This window comes from Rhinoraja longicauda, chromosome 21 (genome assembly GCF_053455715.1).
Source record: "Rhinoraja longicauda isolate Sanriku21f chromosome 21, sRhiLon1.1, whole genome shotgun sequence".
Lineage (NCBI taxonomy): Eukaryota > Metazoa > Chordata > Chondrichthyes > Rajiformes > Arhynchobatidae > Rhinoraja > Rhinoraja longicauda.
In genome coordinates, this window is record NC_135973.1 from 8,294,342 (window position 1) to 8,310,528 (window position 16,187).

Consider the following 16,187-nt stretch of genomic DNA (forward strand, 5'->3'; position numbering starts at 1 on the left):
CTCTAGTCATTGCTTTCTCTTTTTTTTGAGACTCTTCAATCAATTATTTGGATTGCCTAGAAAAATGATCAACAGCGCCTGTGAACCGGCTTCGATCCCGGCTACGGGTGCTGTCTGTACGGAGTTTGTACGTTCTCCCCGTGACCGCGTGGATTTTCTCCGCGATCTTCGGTTTCCTCCCACACTCCAAAGACGTACAGGTTTGTAGGTTAATTGGCTAGGTGTAAAAGTAAAATTGTTCTGTGTGTGTGTGTGTGCGTGTGCGTGCGCGCGTGCGTGCGTGCGTGCGTGCGTGCGTGCGTGCGTGCGTGCGTGCGTGTGCGTGTGTGTGTGTGTGTGTGTGTGCGCGCATTTGGGTGTCAGCGTGTGTGTGTGTGTGTGTGTGTGTGCGCGCGTGTGCGTGTGTGTGTGTGTGCGCGTGTGTGTGCGTGTGTGTGTGCGCGCATGTGCGTGTGTGTGTGTGTGCGCGTGTGTGTGTGTGTGCGCGTGTGTGCGTGTGTGTGCGCGCATTTGGGTGTCAGTGTGTGTGTGTGTGTGTGTGTGTGCATGCGTGCACGTGCGTGTGTGGTAGAGTTAGTGTGCGGGGATCGCTGGTCCTAATTTTTGAAAAACAATTAAAAATATATATTATTCATCAAAAATGGGGCCAGTGCTTGTCCTTCCGTAGCTGTTGTTAAGAAGGTTGATCAAACACTGGAGCGTTTCGGTTGTCAGGAGAGATTGGATAAGCTGGGTTTGTTTTCCACTGGAGCGGTGGGCACAGCGGTAGAGTTGCTGCCTCACAGCGCCAGAGACCCGGGTTCGATCCTGACTACGGGTGCTGCCTGCACGGAGTTTGCACGTTCTCTCCCGGTGACTACTCTACCGCTGCACCACCGTTCTTGTGTTGAGCGCAAAATGTTGGAGTAACTGAGCATGTTGGGTGGCACCTGAGGAAGACGTGGCCTAAATGTTATCGAAGATAGACACAATATGCTGGAGTAACTCAGCGGGACAGGCTGCATCTCTGGAGAGAAGGAATGGGTGACGTTTCCGGCATCTCCAGCCTCTTGTTTCTCCATACAAGTTTAATTTCACCCCAGATTTTATATATTACCCCAATCAATCTACTCCATTAAGCTTTAGGCGTGTGATGTAAGCCTCCCTTTGTTTGACTTACTGTTTCGTCTTTGTTTTTTTTTTATAGTAGATTTGTCAGTCCCACTCGTTTAACCATTGATTGATTGAAAGATACAACATGGAAACGTGCCCTTCGGCCCACCAAGTCCATGCCGACCATTGATCACCCATTCTCACCAGCCTGAAGAAGGGTATCGGCACAAAACGTCACCCATTCCTTCTCTCCAGAGATACTGCCTGACCCTCTGAGTGACCCCAGCCTTTTGTGCCTACCATCGATGTAAACCAGCATTGCAGTTCCATCCTACACACCCTAAATGTTATCGGTGGCTCCGTATATTGGAATAGAAACATAGAAACATAGAAAATAGGTGCAGGAGTGGGCCATTCGGCCCTTCGAGCCTGCACCGCCATTCAATACGATCATGGCTGATCATCCAACTCAGTATCCCGTACCTGCCTTCTCTCTATACCCCCTGATCCCTTTAGCCACAAGGGCCACATCCAACTCCCTCTTAAATATAGCCAATGAACTGGCCTCAACTACCTTCTGTGGCAGAGAATTCCACAGATTCACCACTCTCTGTGTGAAAAAAAACGTTCTCATCTCGGTCCTAAAGGACTTCCCCCTTATCCTTAAACTGTGACCCCTTGTTCTGGACTTCCCCAACATCGGGACCAATCTTCCTGCATCTAGCTTGTCCAACCCCTTAAGAATTTTGTAAGTTTCTATAAGATCCCCCCTCAATCTTCTAAATTCCAGCGAGTACAAGCCGAGTCTATCCAGTCTTTCTTCATACGAAAGTCCTGCCATCCCAGGAATCAATCTGGTGAACCTTCTCTGTACTCCCTCTATGGCAAGAATGTATTTCCTCAGATTAGGAGACCAAAATCTGGTCTCAAGGAATATTCTCCTTGAGACTTGTACAAGCATTGGCTTTACCATGGACTATCCTTTCAGCTCCCAGTCTCTAGCAAGCTGTGAGGAGGAGATAAACAACTTAACTGTGGTTGGGAATCAGATTATCATCACACATTTAATAATGACTAACAGTGCTTTTACATTCCACCATGGAATGTTCTTGGGTGCTTTGTACAAAGGGGATATCATCTTGCTGAACAGACTATTCTCTTAAAACTGGATTTTGTTACGATAATTGTTCACCCCTGTGATCTTGCACCCAATTGTTCCTCTGTAAACGGTGCCATTATTGTTAATATGTAATTGGTCTCCTTGCTAAGAGCTTCAGGATATGCTTCCTTCCATGTTGAAGATGCTGGAACTGCAGATGCTGGTTTAAATCAAACTGTACAACTCCTCCCCCTTTGGTTGTGGAGTAGACTGACTCCCCTCCCCCCCCCTCCCCCCCTCCCCCCCCTCCCCCTCCCCACCCTCCCCAATTTTCTCACATCCCCAACCCTTTCCACTCGTCATCTCAACGGTGTCAAATTAGGTAAAAGGGAAGTGCAACACGACCTGGGTGCCCTTGTACACCAGTCACTGAAAGTAAACATGCAGGTACAGTAGGCAGTGAAGAAAGCTAATGGCATGTTGGCCTTCATGATGAGAGGATTTGAGTACAGGAGTAAAGAGGTCCTTCTGCAGTTGTACAGGGTCCTGGTAAGACCACATCTGGAGAATTGTGTGCAGTTTTGGTCTCCTAATTTGAGGAAGGACATCCTTGCTATTGAGGCAGTGTGGCGTAGGTTCACTAGGTTAATTCCCGGAATGGCGGGACTGTCGTATGTTGAAAGGCTGGAGCGATTGGGCTTGTATACACTGGAATTTAGAAGGATGAGGGGGGATCTTATTGAAACATATAAGATAATTAGGGGATTGGACACATTAGAGGCAGATAACATGTTCCCAATGTTGGGGGAGTCCAGAACAAGGGGCCACAGTTTGAGAATAAGGGGTAGGCCATTTAGAACGGAGATGAGGAAGAACTTTTTCAGTCAGAGGGTGGTGAAGGTGTGGAATTCTCTGCCTCAGAAGGCAGTGGAGGCCAGTTCGTTGGATGCTTTCAAGAGAGAGCTGGATAGAGCTCTTAAGGATAGCGGAGTGAGGGGGTATGGGGAGAAGGCAGGAACGGGGTACTGATTGAGAGTGATCAGCCATGATCGCATTGAATGGCGGTGCTGGCTCGAAGGGCTGAATGGCCTACTCCTGCACCTATTGTCTATTGTCTATTGTCTATTGACTGTCATATGAGGAAAGATTGGAAAGACTGGGCTCGTATTCACTGGAATGTAGAAGGATGAGAGGGGATCTTATAGAAACGTATAAAATTATAAAAGGACTGGACAAGCTAGATGCAGGAAAAATGTTCCCAATATTGGGTGAGTCCAGAACCGGGGGCCACAGTCTAAGAATAAAGGGGAGGCCATTTAAAACTGAGGTGAGAAAAAGCTTTTTCACCCAGTGTTGTTGGAATCAGACCCATACACAGGAGTAACAACTCATAGTTTTATTGTAACACAAGCGAAGGAAAACATTACATCCTATCATCCCCGTGGCCAGCAGCTAGTCCGCTGTGAGACAGAGTAAGGCAGCTTACATAGTCTTGGTAGGAATGAAGATCCGGACTGGATCACATGTGGAATGTGCAGCATGGATAATAAGTGAGGTTATCTTATATGGTTATCTGCACCCAGAGAGTTGTGAATTTGTGGAATTCTCTGCCATAGAAGGCAGTGGAGGCCAATTCACTGGATGTATTTAAAAGAGAGTTAAATAGAGCTCTCGGGGCTACCGGAATCAAGGGGTATGGGGAGAAGGCAGGCACCGGTTACTGATTGGTACAGGCCCAGTGCCAGAGCCGTCTTAACGCATGGGCCTGATGGGCACTTGCCCGGGGTCCCACGAGCATAGGGGCCCCATGCTGATCTGTGTATGTTAAGTGACTTGCAATAAATAAATACTACTTTAAAAATGTAGGTTCAATAAGTGCTTTTTTCACAACATTTTCGGTCCCTAAGTGCTTCTCACAGCGATCTGTAAGTGCTTTTCGCAACAATGTAGCACCCTAAGTCCATCGCTAAGTGCTTTTCGGTAAGTGCTTTTCGCCGGCACGACAGGGGAGGCTGGTAGGGAAAGGGTGGTGGGGGAGAGTAACGGTAGGGGCCCCAGTACACTGCTTTGCCCAGGGGCCCATAATGCTGTAAAAACGGCCCTGCCCAGTGCTGTCAAACGGCTCATCATATGCTAACCCACTCGTTCCTGGGATCATTGTTGTAAACCTCCTCTGGACCCTCTCCAGAGCCAGCACATCCTTCCTCAGACATGGGGGGCAAATTTGCTCACATGTTCTCCCCTCTGCAGCTGGTCATCCAGGATGCTGCAAGAGCATCTAGAAGGACCAGGATAGAAAATACATGGGAACACCACCAGCAGAAGGTTTCCATACTTGTGGTGGAATGATAAAGGAAACCTAGAAAACGGAACCACTGTGTATTAACCATGAAACTGCTATGATGCTTAAATGATTATGGAAAATCTAGAGTAGGAAGGGACTGCAGATGCTGGTTTAAACCGAAGGTAGACACGAAATGCTGGAGTAACTCAGCGGGTCAGGAAGCATCTCTGGAGAAAAGGAATAGGTGACGTTTTGGGTCGAGACCCTTCTTCAGACAATATATCATCCTCAACCTCAATCAGTCTGAAGAAGGGTCCCGACCCGAATGGTCACCTATCCATGTTCTCCAGAGATGCTGCCTGACCTGCTGAGTTACTTCAGCACTTTGTGCTTTTTTATATCTTTCTCATGTGAGCTTGGACAAGTTTCTCAAACATTCAACATATATGTGCTCCTAAGTTGACCCTTGTTAATTTTATCACAACATTAGTTTACTGTTTGTTTAGTTTTGAGATACAGCGTGGAAACAGGCTCTTCGGCCCACCGAGTCCACTCCGACCAGCGATCACCCCGTACACTAGCACTGTCCTACACACACTCGGGGCAATTTACACTTTTACCAAAGCCAATCAACCGACAAACCTGCACGTCTTTGGAGTGTGGAGGGACACCGGAGCACCCGGAGAAAACCCATGTGGTCACGGAGAAAATGTACAATCTTCATACGGACAGCACCCGTAGTCAGGATCGAACCGGGGTTTCTGGCGCTGTAAGGCAGCAACTCTACCGCTGTGCCCGAGTCCGAACCTACTTGTTTACTCAATGCAGTTCCAAAAATAATCACGAGGACCGTGACCTCTTTGTCCTGTGAACTTTACTGTGCTATTTAACTCATTAGATAATCGATATGGGGGAAATGTCACATTAGTGACTAGTGGATAAAATTCATTGTGCGGAACAAAAGATGGCCACTGAGTCACATCTTAGCTTGACATCCGAGAGTGCTTTGGAAAAGTGGAAAACTAGAACTAAAAAGCATCTGTAATGGATGTACAACTGTGGTTATTGTCTCCCGGATCTACTCCCTTTAATTTTTATAGTTATATCTTTTTTTTTTTTAATCCTCTTAGTCTCTTTTCCCAATAGTTTATAGTTTTGTTTTGTTTTTTCCTTTCTTCTTTATTTTTTTGTTTTCTCTCTTTAAAAATTTAAAAATTGAAGCTATGTAAGAACTCTGTAACAAATGTGTCTTTTATTTCTATTTGTACATATGCTTTTCAAAAAAACAAACAAAAAAAAAAAATCTGTAAAAAAGAACAGCGCAGACAACATTCCAAATCAATGATCCTTTTACAATCTGAACAGAATGGACTGATCTTTTAAGATTCAATCTCCAGTTAAATTTTTGTTCCGATTAAACGTTTTGATTGTGACACGCATGTCACTCGGTGTGAAAGGGCTTAGCGGCCTTGAGTGAACCGTGCAGATCATTGCTACAGCTTACATTCCACTGCCCCTGCCATCATACGTTGAAACGTACCGACCGGATAGTGATCGGCCAGGATCGTGTGGAGGTGGTGAGGGTGTTTCCACGAGTGGGAGAGTCCAGGACCAGAGGGCACAGTCCCAGAATCCAAGGACGTACCTTTAGAAAGGAGACGAGGAGGAATTTCTTTAATCAGAGGGTGGTGGTGAATCTGTGGAATTAATTGCCACTGGCGGTGGTGGAGGCCAAGCCACTGGGTGTTTTTAAGGCGGAAATTGACAGATACTTGATTGGTACGGGTGTCAAGGGTTATGGGGAGAAGGCAGGAGAATGGGATTGAGAGGGAATGATAGATCGGCCATGATTGAATGGCAGAGTAGACTTGATGGGTCAAATGGCCGAATTCTACTCCTATGACTTATGATCTTATGGGCTTCTTAATCAAAGTGTAATTCATGTAAAACAGGACAGAATTCACCGCCCTGCAACCCAATGGTCAGATATATGCAAAGCGATGGCAGTGGAGACGATAACTTGTCGTTCATTATAGTTAGTTTTTCGATCGTTAGTGGGTAGTGTGACTGCAATTTCCCGTGAGCCTCGGTTTCGCAGGATGCAAAGTGAGCGTGTTTTTCCGTACAATATTGTTGGTTCGGTTTTGGTTCAGTTTATTGTCACGTGTGCCGATGTACAGTGAAAAGCTTTTGTTGCTGACTCCTTCTACTGAGTTAAATCAAAGCCAGTTTCATGCTCAGCATTGATTTTTCTCTCCCAAGGTCTTAACAACTTGGCCTTGAGGTGCCACAAAGGAAATTGGGCCACAACGCAAATCTTTTCAGGTACCTCGCCCTCTTTAAGCATTTTGATAGCACCGCATCACAGTCACAAGTCTTCTTTTCACATGTGCTGAGGCGTCTCCCTGTAATTTAAAAAAAAAATCATTACTTATAGGGTCATAGAGTCATACACATGGAAACAGACCAACTTGCCCACACTGACCAACATCTCCACTGTCCCATCTTGGTCCATATCCCTCCAAACCTATCCTATCCATGTACCCGTTCCAAATGCCCCTTAAAAGTTATGATAGTACGTGCCTCAACGCCCTCCTCCGGCAGCCCGTTCCAGACACCCACCACCCTTTGTGTAAAAGAGTTTCCCCTCAGGTTCCTATTAAATCTTATAAGAAAATAACTGCAGATGCTGGTAAAAACCGAAGGTATTTATTCACAAAATGCTGGAGTAACTCAGCAGGTCCCGCCCCCCTGACATCAGTCTGAAGAAGGGTCTCGACCCGAAACATCACCCATTCCTTCTCTCCCGAGATGCTGCCTGACCTGCTGAGTTACTCATATTAAATCTTCCCCCCCCCCCCCTCACCTCAAAGCACTTGATGCTGCATAGTTTGTGTTCTAGACTTCATTGATGAAGTTTGAATCAGGAAATTGTACGATCAATCCTCACACCATCTATCGCTTGCTGGGGGTGTCATCCTTAATGCCACCTGCACTCCCTCGCTCCGCAAAAGCAACAGAGCGGCACAGCGACGCAACTGGTAGTACTGCTGCCTCACAGCGCCGTTGGGCGGCACGGTGGCGCAGCGGTAGAGTTGCTGCCTTACAGCGAATGCAGCGCCGGAGACTCAGGTTCGATCCTGACTCCGGGCGCCGTCTGTACTGAGTTTGTACATTCTCTCCGTGACCTGGTGGGTTTTCTCCGAGATCTTCGGTTTCCTCCCAAACTCCAAAGACGTACAGGTATGTAGGTTAATTGACTGGGTAAATGTAAAAAAAATTGTCCCTAGTGTGTATAGGATAGTGTTAATGTGCAGGGATCGCTGGGCGGCGCGGACCCGGTGGGCCGAAGGACCTGTTTCCGCGCTGTATCTCTAAAAAAAAATCTAAACCAGGTTCAATCCTGACCTCGGGTCCTATTCCCAGGACTTTGAACACACGGAGTCATAGAGTCAGACAGCACGGAAACAGGCCCTTCAGCCCAACTTGCCCATTGAGGACTAGCTCTCAGTGGTTTTGCCCCCAACAGTTCTGCAGACTCAGTAGAACGCAGATTTGTATTCTGCATTATTTTGTCAAAGTTTGCAGCCGTGAACCTTGGTGCTTTTCCTTAAGTAGTTAATGTTTCCATTGATTCACCTTTCCTTCAGTTGGTGGCAACCCTTGCTCAATCATATTTAGCAACCAAAAGTCGTGAACCATCGTCCAAACGATTGCAGACATGCACAGTGGTGCAGCTCATAGAGCCACTGCCTCACGGCGCCAGAGGACCAGGTTCAATCCTGACCTTGGGCGCTGTCTGTCTGTCTGCATGGAGTTTGCGCGTTCTTTTAAGATTTAACATTTAAGATTTAGGCTTGCACAAATGTTCAATGCTGTTTCGTGCACGGTGATGGGTGGACACAAGGAACCGCAGACGCTGATTTACAACAAAAAAAAAGATACAAAGTGCTGGAGTAACTCAGCAGGTCAGCCAGCGTGCGCGGAGAACATGGATAAGCAAAGTTTCGGGTCGGGGCCCTTCTTCAGACTGAAGTACTGCAACTGAGTTACTCCAGCACTTTGTGCCTTTCTGTAACTATTTTTTAACCAGGTTCTTCGCTAATTGTTGGGCTTCCTTTCAGGAGACCCAACAGGCCCCTGATAATTTACAAAGCACCAGTTTTGCACCCCACACAAGCTTGGATTCCAATTTATTGGGCTCCATTCTCCTTAATATGGAGAAATCCCACTCAATGTCTCTGCCTATTTTTTAAAGAACATTTTTCACTTTATGACATTCACTTCAACCTTTGCATATATCAATTTATCTGCCGGACATATATGGGCACACAAGATTTTTACACGTGTTTTACAGGTCAGCATGTGTTCCTGATTACAGAAGGTCAAACAATATTCATTTTACCTTCCAAGAGGGTACTAAGATTATGATTAAGTCCATAAATCCCTGCTCTCTTTGAAATACTTTGACTTGCACAAGAAATAAAAGTGAGTTCTGAAGTAGATTATTAAGAGATACAAGCTTAATAAAGCACAGTAACCTGGGTTGTAGAAATAAACTTAAAATACGCAGCCAAAATCAAGTAATGCTGGAGAATTTTGGGTCAATGACCATATCTTTAATATTAATTTAACTGTTGGGTACAGTAACTTCTTCAAACCAGTTATTTGATATCATTCGTACTTCATGTTCAACAACAATCCGAAGTTTAGTAAAAGCAGACTAATTTAAAAAAAACATATGTTCGTAAGAATGTTTGCAATTGAAGGTCTCGAAGAAGCCCTTTTATGGTTAGATCCCTTCGACAGTTAGCAGTAGAAGTGCGAAAAGATAGGATTTTTGAATAATGTGTTGGAAAGAACTTCAGATGCTGGTTTAAACAGAAGATAGACCCAAAAAGCTGGAGTAACTCAGCGGGTCAAACAGCATCTCTGGAGAAAAGAAATGAGTGACTTTTCAGGTTGAGACCCTTCTTCAAACTCTTCAGGGTCTCGACCCGAAACGTCACCCATTCCTTTTCTCCAGAGTCGCTGTTTTACCTGCTGAGTCACTCCAGCTTTTTGGGTCTATCTTCGACTTTTGAATAAATTGCATTGTTGAAACAGTGACAAGTTCTTCCAAACAGTCTGCATGTTTTGCTCTTTTGGAGTGACTTAAACCCAGTTTGGATATGATTACAGTTCTTTCTCTTGGGTACTGAATGCCCTTTTCACTACTCAGCATGTTCTCCACAATAAACTCAATGAACCAAAACAATTGTGAATGTTGTACGCTGTATTATCTTAAAGTTCTGAAAGTACCTCTACACAACTCGTTCATTCAGAGCATCCATGTTATGAGATCAGTCTCAAGGACTAAGAAGGGAATCACATTCCATTGGACATTAGATTGCAAGCGTTTCCATCATCCCGCCTCTTCCAGCATATTGACGCAATCCATTACTAACAAAGCATACTGATAAAGTCATACAGTGTGGAAACAGGCCCAACTTGCTAACATACCGACCAACATGCTCCATCTACACATGTCCCACCTGCCCGAGTTTGGCCCATATCCCTCCAAACCATGTACCTGTCCAAATGTTTTTTAAAACTTTGTGGTAGTACCTGCCTCAACTACCTCCTCTGGCAGCTCGTTCCATATACATACCACCCACTGTGTAAAAAAAGTTGCCCCTCAGGTTCCTATTAAATCTTTTTCCCCCTCACCTTAAACCTATGCCCTCTGGTTCTTGATACCTCTACTCTGGGCAAAAGACTGTATTAACCCAATCTGTTCCTCTCACTACCTGATACACTTCAATAAGATCACCCTCCATCCTCCTGCACTCCAAGGAATAAAGTCCTAGCCTTGCTCAACCTGTCACTACAGCTCTGGCAACCTCACCCTATGTTTGATTAGCAGATGGGTGGACCAACTCTAGAGATTGAAAGGAGATAAAAGGGTGTCAGATAAGGAGAGAAGGGAAGTCAGAACATGGGATGTACTGGCTGCCTCGCCAACAGTCTGTCTGTCCTTTCTGCCGTTTTTTGTTATTTTAAGTATGTGTTAAAAGTGTGTTTTACTGTTTCTTGGTTTGTTTAATGGGGTGGGTGGGTGGGTGGGGGGGGGGGGGGGGTAGTTGGGGGAAACTTTTTTCCAATCTCTTACCTCGACGGATTTGTCTCCGTACCGTATCTCCGTCCACACTGCGGCCTAACATCGAGGAGTTGCTGACCTTTCCTGAAGACCGGCCCGGCGCTTCATGCCGCGGGCGTGGCGCGGACTTTAACGTCGTGGAGCTTGCGATCCTTCGCCGAGGATCGACTGTGGAGAGCTCCAACCGCGGGGCCTGTGGACTTTAACATCGGGAAGCCTGCGGTCTCTGGTAAGAAAAGGCCGACTCGGGAGCTCCGTGCCGCGGAGAGAGTTTCGATCGTCCCGACCCGAGGGCTTCCGACAGTCGGCAGCGGCGACTGCGGACGGTTCAACAGCCCAGACCGCGGGTGAACAAAGAGGAAGATGGTTGGACTTTATTACCTTCCATCACAGTGAGGAATGTGGAATCCGCTGTGGTGGATGTTTATGCTAAATTTTATTTTATGTGGCTGTGAGTCTTGTTGCTTTTTACTTCGTATGGCTTGATGGTAACTCAAATTTCACTGTACCTTAATTGGTAGATGTGACAATAAATTGATCTTAAAATCTTGAAATCTTGAGACAGGGGTGGATCGAGGGGGGAAAGAGGAGCAGAATAGTGGGAGAAATTAATATGCACCAGGGTGGAGGAGGGGCACATCAAAAAGATAAAGCGGAAGAGGGTTGCTACTGAATCAAGGGCCAGAAGCTTGTCAATAAGATATGACAGGCATACAGACAGACAGACAGTCTGAAGAAGGGTCTCGACCTGAAATGTCACCCATTCCTCCTCTCCAGAGATGCTGCATGTCCCGCTGAGTTACTCTGGCATTTTGTGTCTATCTTCGGGGTAAACCAGCATCTGCGGTTCCTTCTGACACAGTAAGATATGACATTTCATTACCTGGGTGGGCTACGTGTGTCATGTGGCCCCTGCAGTTTTCAGCAAGTACCCATTACTATTCCCTGTCTTGGACTTCTTAGAGACACAGCATGGAAACCAGCCCTTCGGCCCACCAAGTCCGTGCTGACCAGCAATCACCCACACACCAGTTGTATTCTACATACTGGAGATATACTTTTGCCGAAGCCAATTAACCTACAAACCCGCACGTATTTGAAACGTGGGAGGAAACCGGAGCACCCTGAGAAAACCCACGCAGGTCAACAGGCAGAAAGGGGCTAACTCCGTACAGACAAGCACCTGAAGTCAGGATCGAACCCGGTTCTCGGACGCTGTTAGGGCAACAACGCTACTGCTGTGCCACCGTGCCGCCCTAAATTTACAAATTGGTGCTGAAACATCGGAATTGTACCAGGGACCTCACACACTGTCGATCAGGTACCAGGGCTTGGTCAATGATAGACAACAAGGTCAATGATAGCTACCAAACACATGAACTCACCGACCATTGAGTGTGTTGTGTTCAATTGGAAGGCAATGATGGACAGGCTTCTACCAGCTGGGCCTGGCCTATTTGCTAGTTTCCACATACGCTGCACGCTTCAAGCCTCCCACCTCCCGATGATTGTTTCCCGAAGTGCGATGGCCCCTCTCGGAGTGACCTGGTCAAATACTCACCACAGCTCGGTGTGCCTCCGTTGCAAGACCAGCTGTAGGTATCAGACTTGGGATGACAACCAGCAAACTCCGCTCTCCAATAACAGCAGTCGTGAGCAAAGCAGCACCTTCAGGAGCAAAGAAGGAAGAGATGAAGGAGTCAGTGGACGCTGTGTTTAACGTGAGAATGACGAAGGACAAAACACATTGCAAGAAACGGCTCACCGGTAGATTTAGATGGGTTTTTTTTAGATTTAGAGATACAGTGCAGAAACAGGCCCTTCGGCCCACTGGGTCCGCGCCACCCAGCGGTCCCCGCACACTAACACTATCCTACACCTACTAGGGACAATTTTTACATTTGCCCAGCCAATTAACCTACAAACCTGCACGTCTTTGGAGTGTGGGAGGAAATCGAAGATCTCGGAGAAAACCCACGCGGGTCACGGGGAGAACGTACAAACTCCGTACAGACAGTGCCCGTAGTCAGGATCGAACCTGAGTCTCCGGCGCTGCATTCGCTGTGAGGCGGCAATTCTACCGCTGCGCCACCGTGCCGACGGGCAAGAGGTACAGAAGTGTGAAAACGCACACCTCCAGATTCAGGGACAGTTTCTTCCCAGCCGTTACAAGGCAACTATCAACAACTGGAGAGCGGTCCTGAACTATTATCTACCTCATTGGAGACCCTCGGAATATCTTTGATCGGACTTTACTGGCTTTATCTTGCACTAAACGTTATTTACGTTATTCCCCTTATCGTGTATCTGTTCACTGTGAATGGCTCGACTGTAATCATGCATTGTCTTTCCGCTGACTGGTTAGCATGCAACAAAAGTTTTTTACTGTACCTCGGTACACGTGACAATAAACTAAACTCAACTCAACAATTTGTCGATTTCTTTCCTTGCAAGCCCAGCGAAACAAATGGGAAGTGATCTTTTTGTCTATTACCCTCTGTGTTTCAAGAAGATTTCCAGAGATGCTGCCCAACCCGCTGAGTTACTCCAGCGTTTTGGGTCTTTTTTTGTAAACGCACATCTGCAGTTCCTTGCTTAGCTATCCCTGCCCCCCACCTCTCTTCCAAATTTCTCTCCCCTACTCTAACGTTTGTCCGAAGAAGGGTCCTGACTAAAAACATCACCTATCCGTGTCATCATCATCATCATATCATATCATATCATATATCATATATATACAGCCGGAAACAGGCCTTTTCGGCCCTCCAAGTCCGTGCCGCCCAGTGATCCCCGTACATTAACACTATCCTACACCCACTAGGGACAATTTTTTACATTTACCCAACCAATTAACCTACATACCTGTACGTCTTTGGAGTGTGGGAGGAAACCGAAGATCTCGGAGAAAACCCACGCAGGTCACGGGGAGAACGTACAAACTCCTTACAGTGCAGCACCCGTAGTCAGGATCGAACCTGAGTCTCCGGCGCTGCATTCGCTGTAAAGCAGCAACTCTACCGCTGCGCTACCGTGCCTCCAGAGATGCTGCCTAACCCGCTGAGTTACTCCAGCACTTTGTGTCAATCTTTGGTGTAAACCAGCATATGCAGTTCCTTTTCACTTGCCAGGCTTTGTCCTGCTCCCACCTCTCTTCCAGCTTCCTATCGCCTGCTACAAAATCACTCTGAAGAAGGGTCCCGACCAAAAACATAATCTATCCACGATGCTGCCTGACTCGCTGAGTTACTCCAGCACTTTGTGTCTTTTCCTGTATCAGCCATTGTGGCAGAAAGCATCATCATACAAGTTTAAGGAAATATGGATGCAGTTAAATTGAGTGAAATCAATTCAAAAACAGAATATCATAAGGCCATAAGTGATAGGAGTAGAATTAGGCCATTCGGCCCATCAAGTCTACTCCGAACTTCCAATCATGGCTGATCTATCTCTCCCTCCTAACCCCATTCTCCTGCCTTCTCCCCACAACTTCTGACACCCGTACTAATCAAGAAACTATCTCTCTCTGCCTTAAAAATATCCACTGACGGCCTCCACAGCCTTCTGTGGCAAAGAATTCTACAGATTCACCACCCTCTGACTAAAGAAATTCCTCCTCATCTCCTTCCCAAAAGAATGTCCTTTAATTCTGAGCCTATGACCTCTAGTCCTAGTCTCTCCCACTAGTGGAAGAGTATATCCTTATCAAAGGATGGATATAATTGTCTTGGAGCTGATGGTCAAGTTATTAATAGAATGATTCCTCCTAAGAAACCTTCACCCTAAAAGGAAAGGTTTCCCCGTATGGTATCTTCGATGCGGCTGGTGAGTTTTGCTTGCAGTTACTTGCATTTAGAGGACACAAGAATTTCAAACAAAGCTATTTATTCCAATGAGGAGAATTCTTCTACAGACATGATTATATCCAAACATTTTCAGACCAGATGACTTGTTTGCATAACTACATACAAATACAACACTAATCATCTCTGGAGTTTAGAAGAACAGTGTGGGATAGAGATAACATTACAGAACATTAAAGATAACATTACAGTGGCGCAGCAGTAGAACTGCTGCCTGACAGCGAACGCAGTGCCGGAGACCCGGGTTCGATCCCGACCGCGGGTGCTGTCCGTACGGAGTTTGCACGCTCTCCCCGTGACCTGCATGGGTCTTCTCAGAGATCTTCGGTTTCCTCCCACACTCCAAAGACGTACAGGTATGTTGGTTAATTGGCTTGGTGTAAATGTAAAAATTGTCCCTAGTGGGTATAGGATAGTGTTAATGTGTGGGGATCGCTGGTCGGCGCGGACCCGGTGGGCTGGAAGGGCCTGTTTCCGCGCTGTATCTCTAAACGAAACTAAACTAGTAGTCCAGTGGCCCAGAGTACTGATTAAGAGGTAAGAATTCCAATTCTGTCATGATTGCTTCTAAATTTGAACCAAATTAGTGTCAGAAGTGCTGATGAAGCAACTAGTGGATTGAACTGAGCAGCAGAAAAAAATATTCTCTTTCTTGCCAAGTCTGTAAAACCAACTGTAGTTTGCTCAAATCACAACCTTGTTTAATGGCCTAAAAATCTATTCAGTGTATAGGAGTGAAACGAGGAGACATTTCTCTACTGAGGTTGGACACAAAGTGCTGGAGTAACCCAGCGGGACAGGCAGCATCTCTGGATAGGTGGAATGGGTGACGTTTCGGGTTGAGACCCTTCTTCAGACTGAGGGTCAGGGGAGAGGGAAACGAGAGGTATGGAAGGGTAAAGTGTGAGAACGAGAGATCAAAGGGTACGAAGTTCTTGTGTAGAATTTTACATCAGCCAATTAACCTACAGACAAATGAAATTCCTCGTATGTTGCAAAACATACTTGGCTAATATAGTATGAGTATGGTTATCATTATGATTACAGACCTGCATGTGTTTGGGATGCAGGAGGAGACTGGAGCACCCCGTGTGGACCGTACGCGGCCTGCAGCGGCACGGAGCGGTGGAGGACTCCAACGGCTGCACTTAGCCAGGCCGACCCAGCATCGCTGCCATGACAACGGGCCTTCACGGCCAGGTTAAGAAATTGTGCACTGACAGCAACCGGGACTTGAAAATGGCGCCAAATCTGGCCGACTCTTGTACACTGCCTGCGTGTACTATTTCTGTACGCTTGTACTGTATCTAAGATGTGCTGATGTGTAGTAGTACTTGTACAGATCTGCGTGCAAAAATACATTTCATTGTGCACAGAGGTACATGTGGCAAGAAAGTAGCATTGAACCATTGAACCACCCGGAGGAAATCCACGCGGTCACAGGGAGAACGTGAAACCGCACGCGCGCGCGCACACACACACACCAAATAGCACCTTGTGTTAGGCCTAAGGCCTGGAGTAACTTCATCCCAGGACCTGCTGACTGGACAGTGGTACAGATACCAACAGCGCCAGAGCTGACACTGATATGTTTGTGCGCACTATTTATTTTGGAGGTGTGCACCATCCGTGAGGAGGTATGTGGTAGGCAACTATGTGGCAAGTATTCAGTGATCTGGGAGGCAGGATATTGGTGTATAATGCTGTTTCTGT

The 16,187-nt window shown here is 46.5% G+C and overlaps 1 protein-coding gene across 2 annotated transcripts in view; it reads right to left on the minus strand.

Moving 5' to 3' along the window:
• Nucleotides 1–5,799: 5,799 nt before the first annotated feature.
• The window catches only part of LOC144604222 (group 10 secretory phospholipase A2-like), a 33,116-nt gene continuing 22,728 nt past the window's right edge, over nt 5,800–16,187 (minus strand). For both annotated transcript variants that reach the window (XM_078418437.1, XM_078418438.1), the window contains exons 4-5: nt 12,176–12,282; nt 5,800–6,880 (exon numbers count right to left, since the gene is read on the minus strand). In XM_078418437.1, coding sequence (XP_078274563.1) covers nt 6,741–6,880; nt 12,176–12,282 — 247 coding nt within the window. In that variant the 3' untranslated portion in view covers nt 5,800–6,740. The remainder of the gene's footprint in view (nt 6,881–12,175; nt 12,283–16,187) is intronic.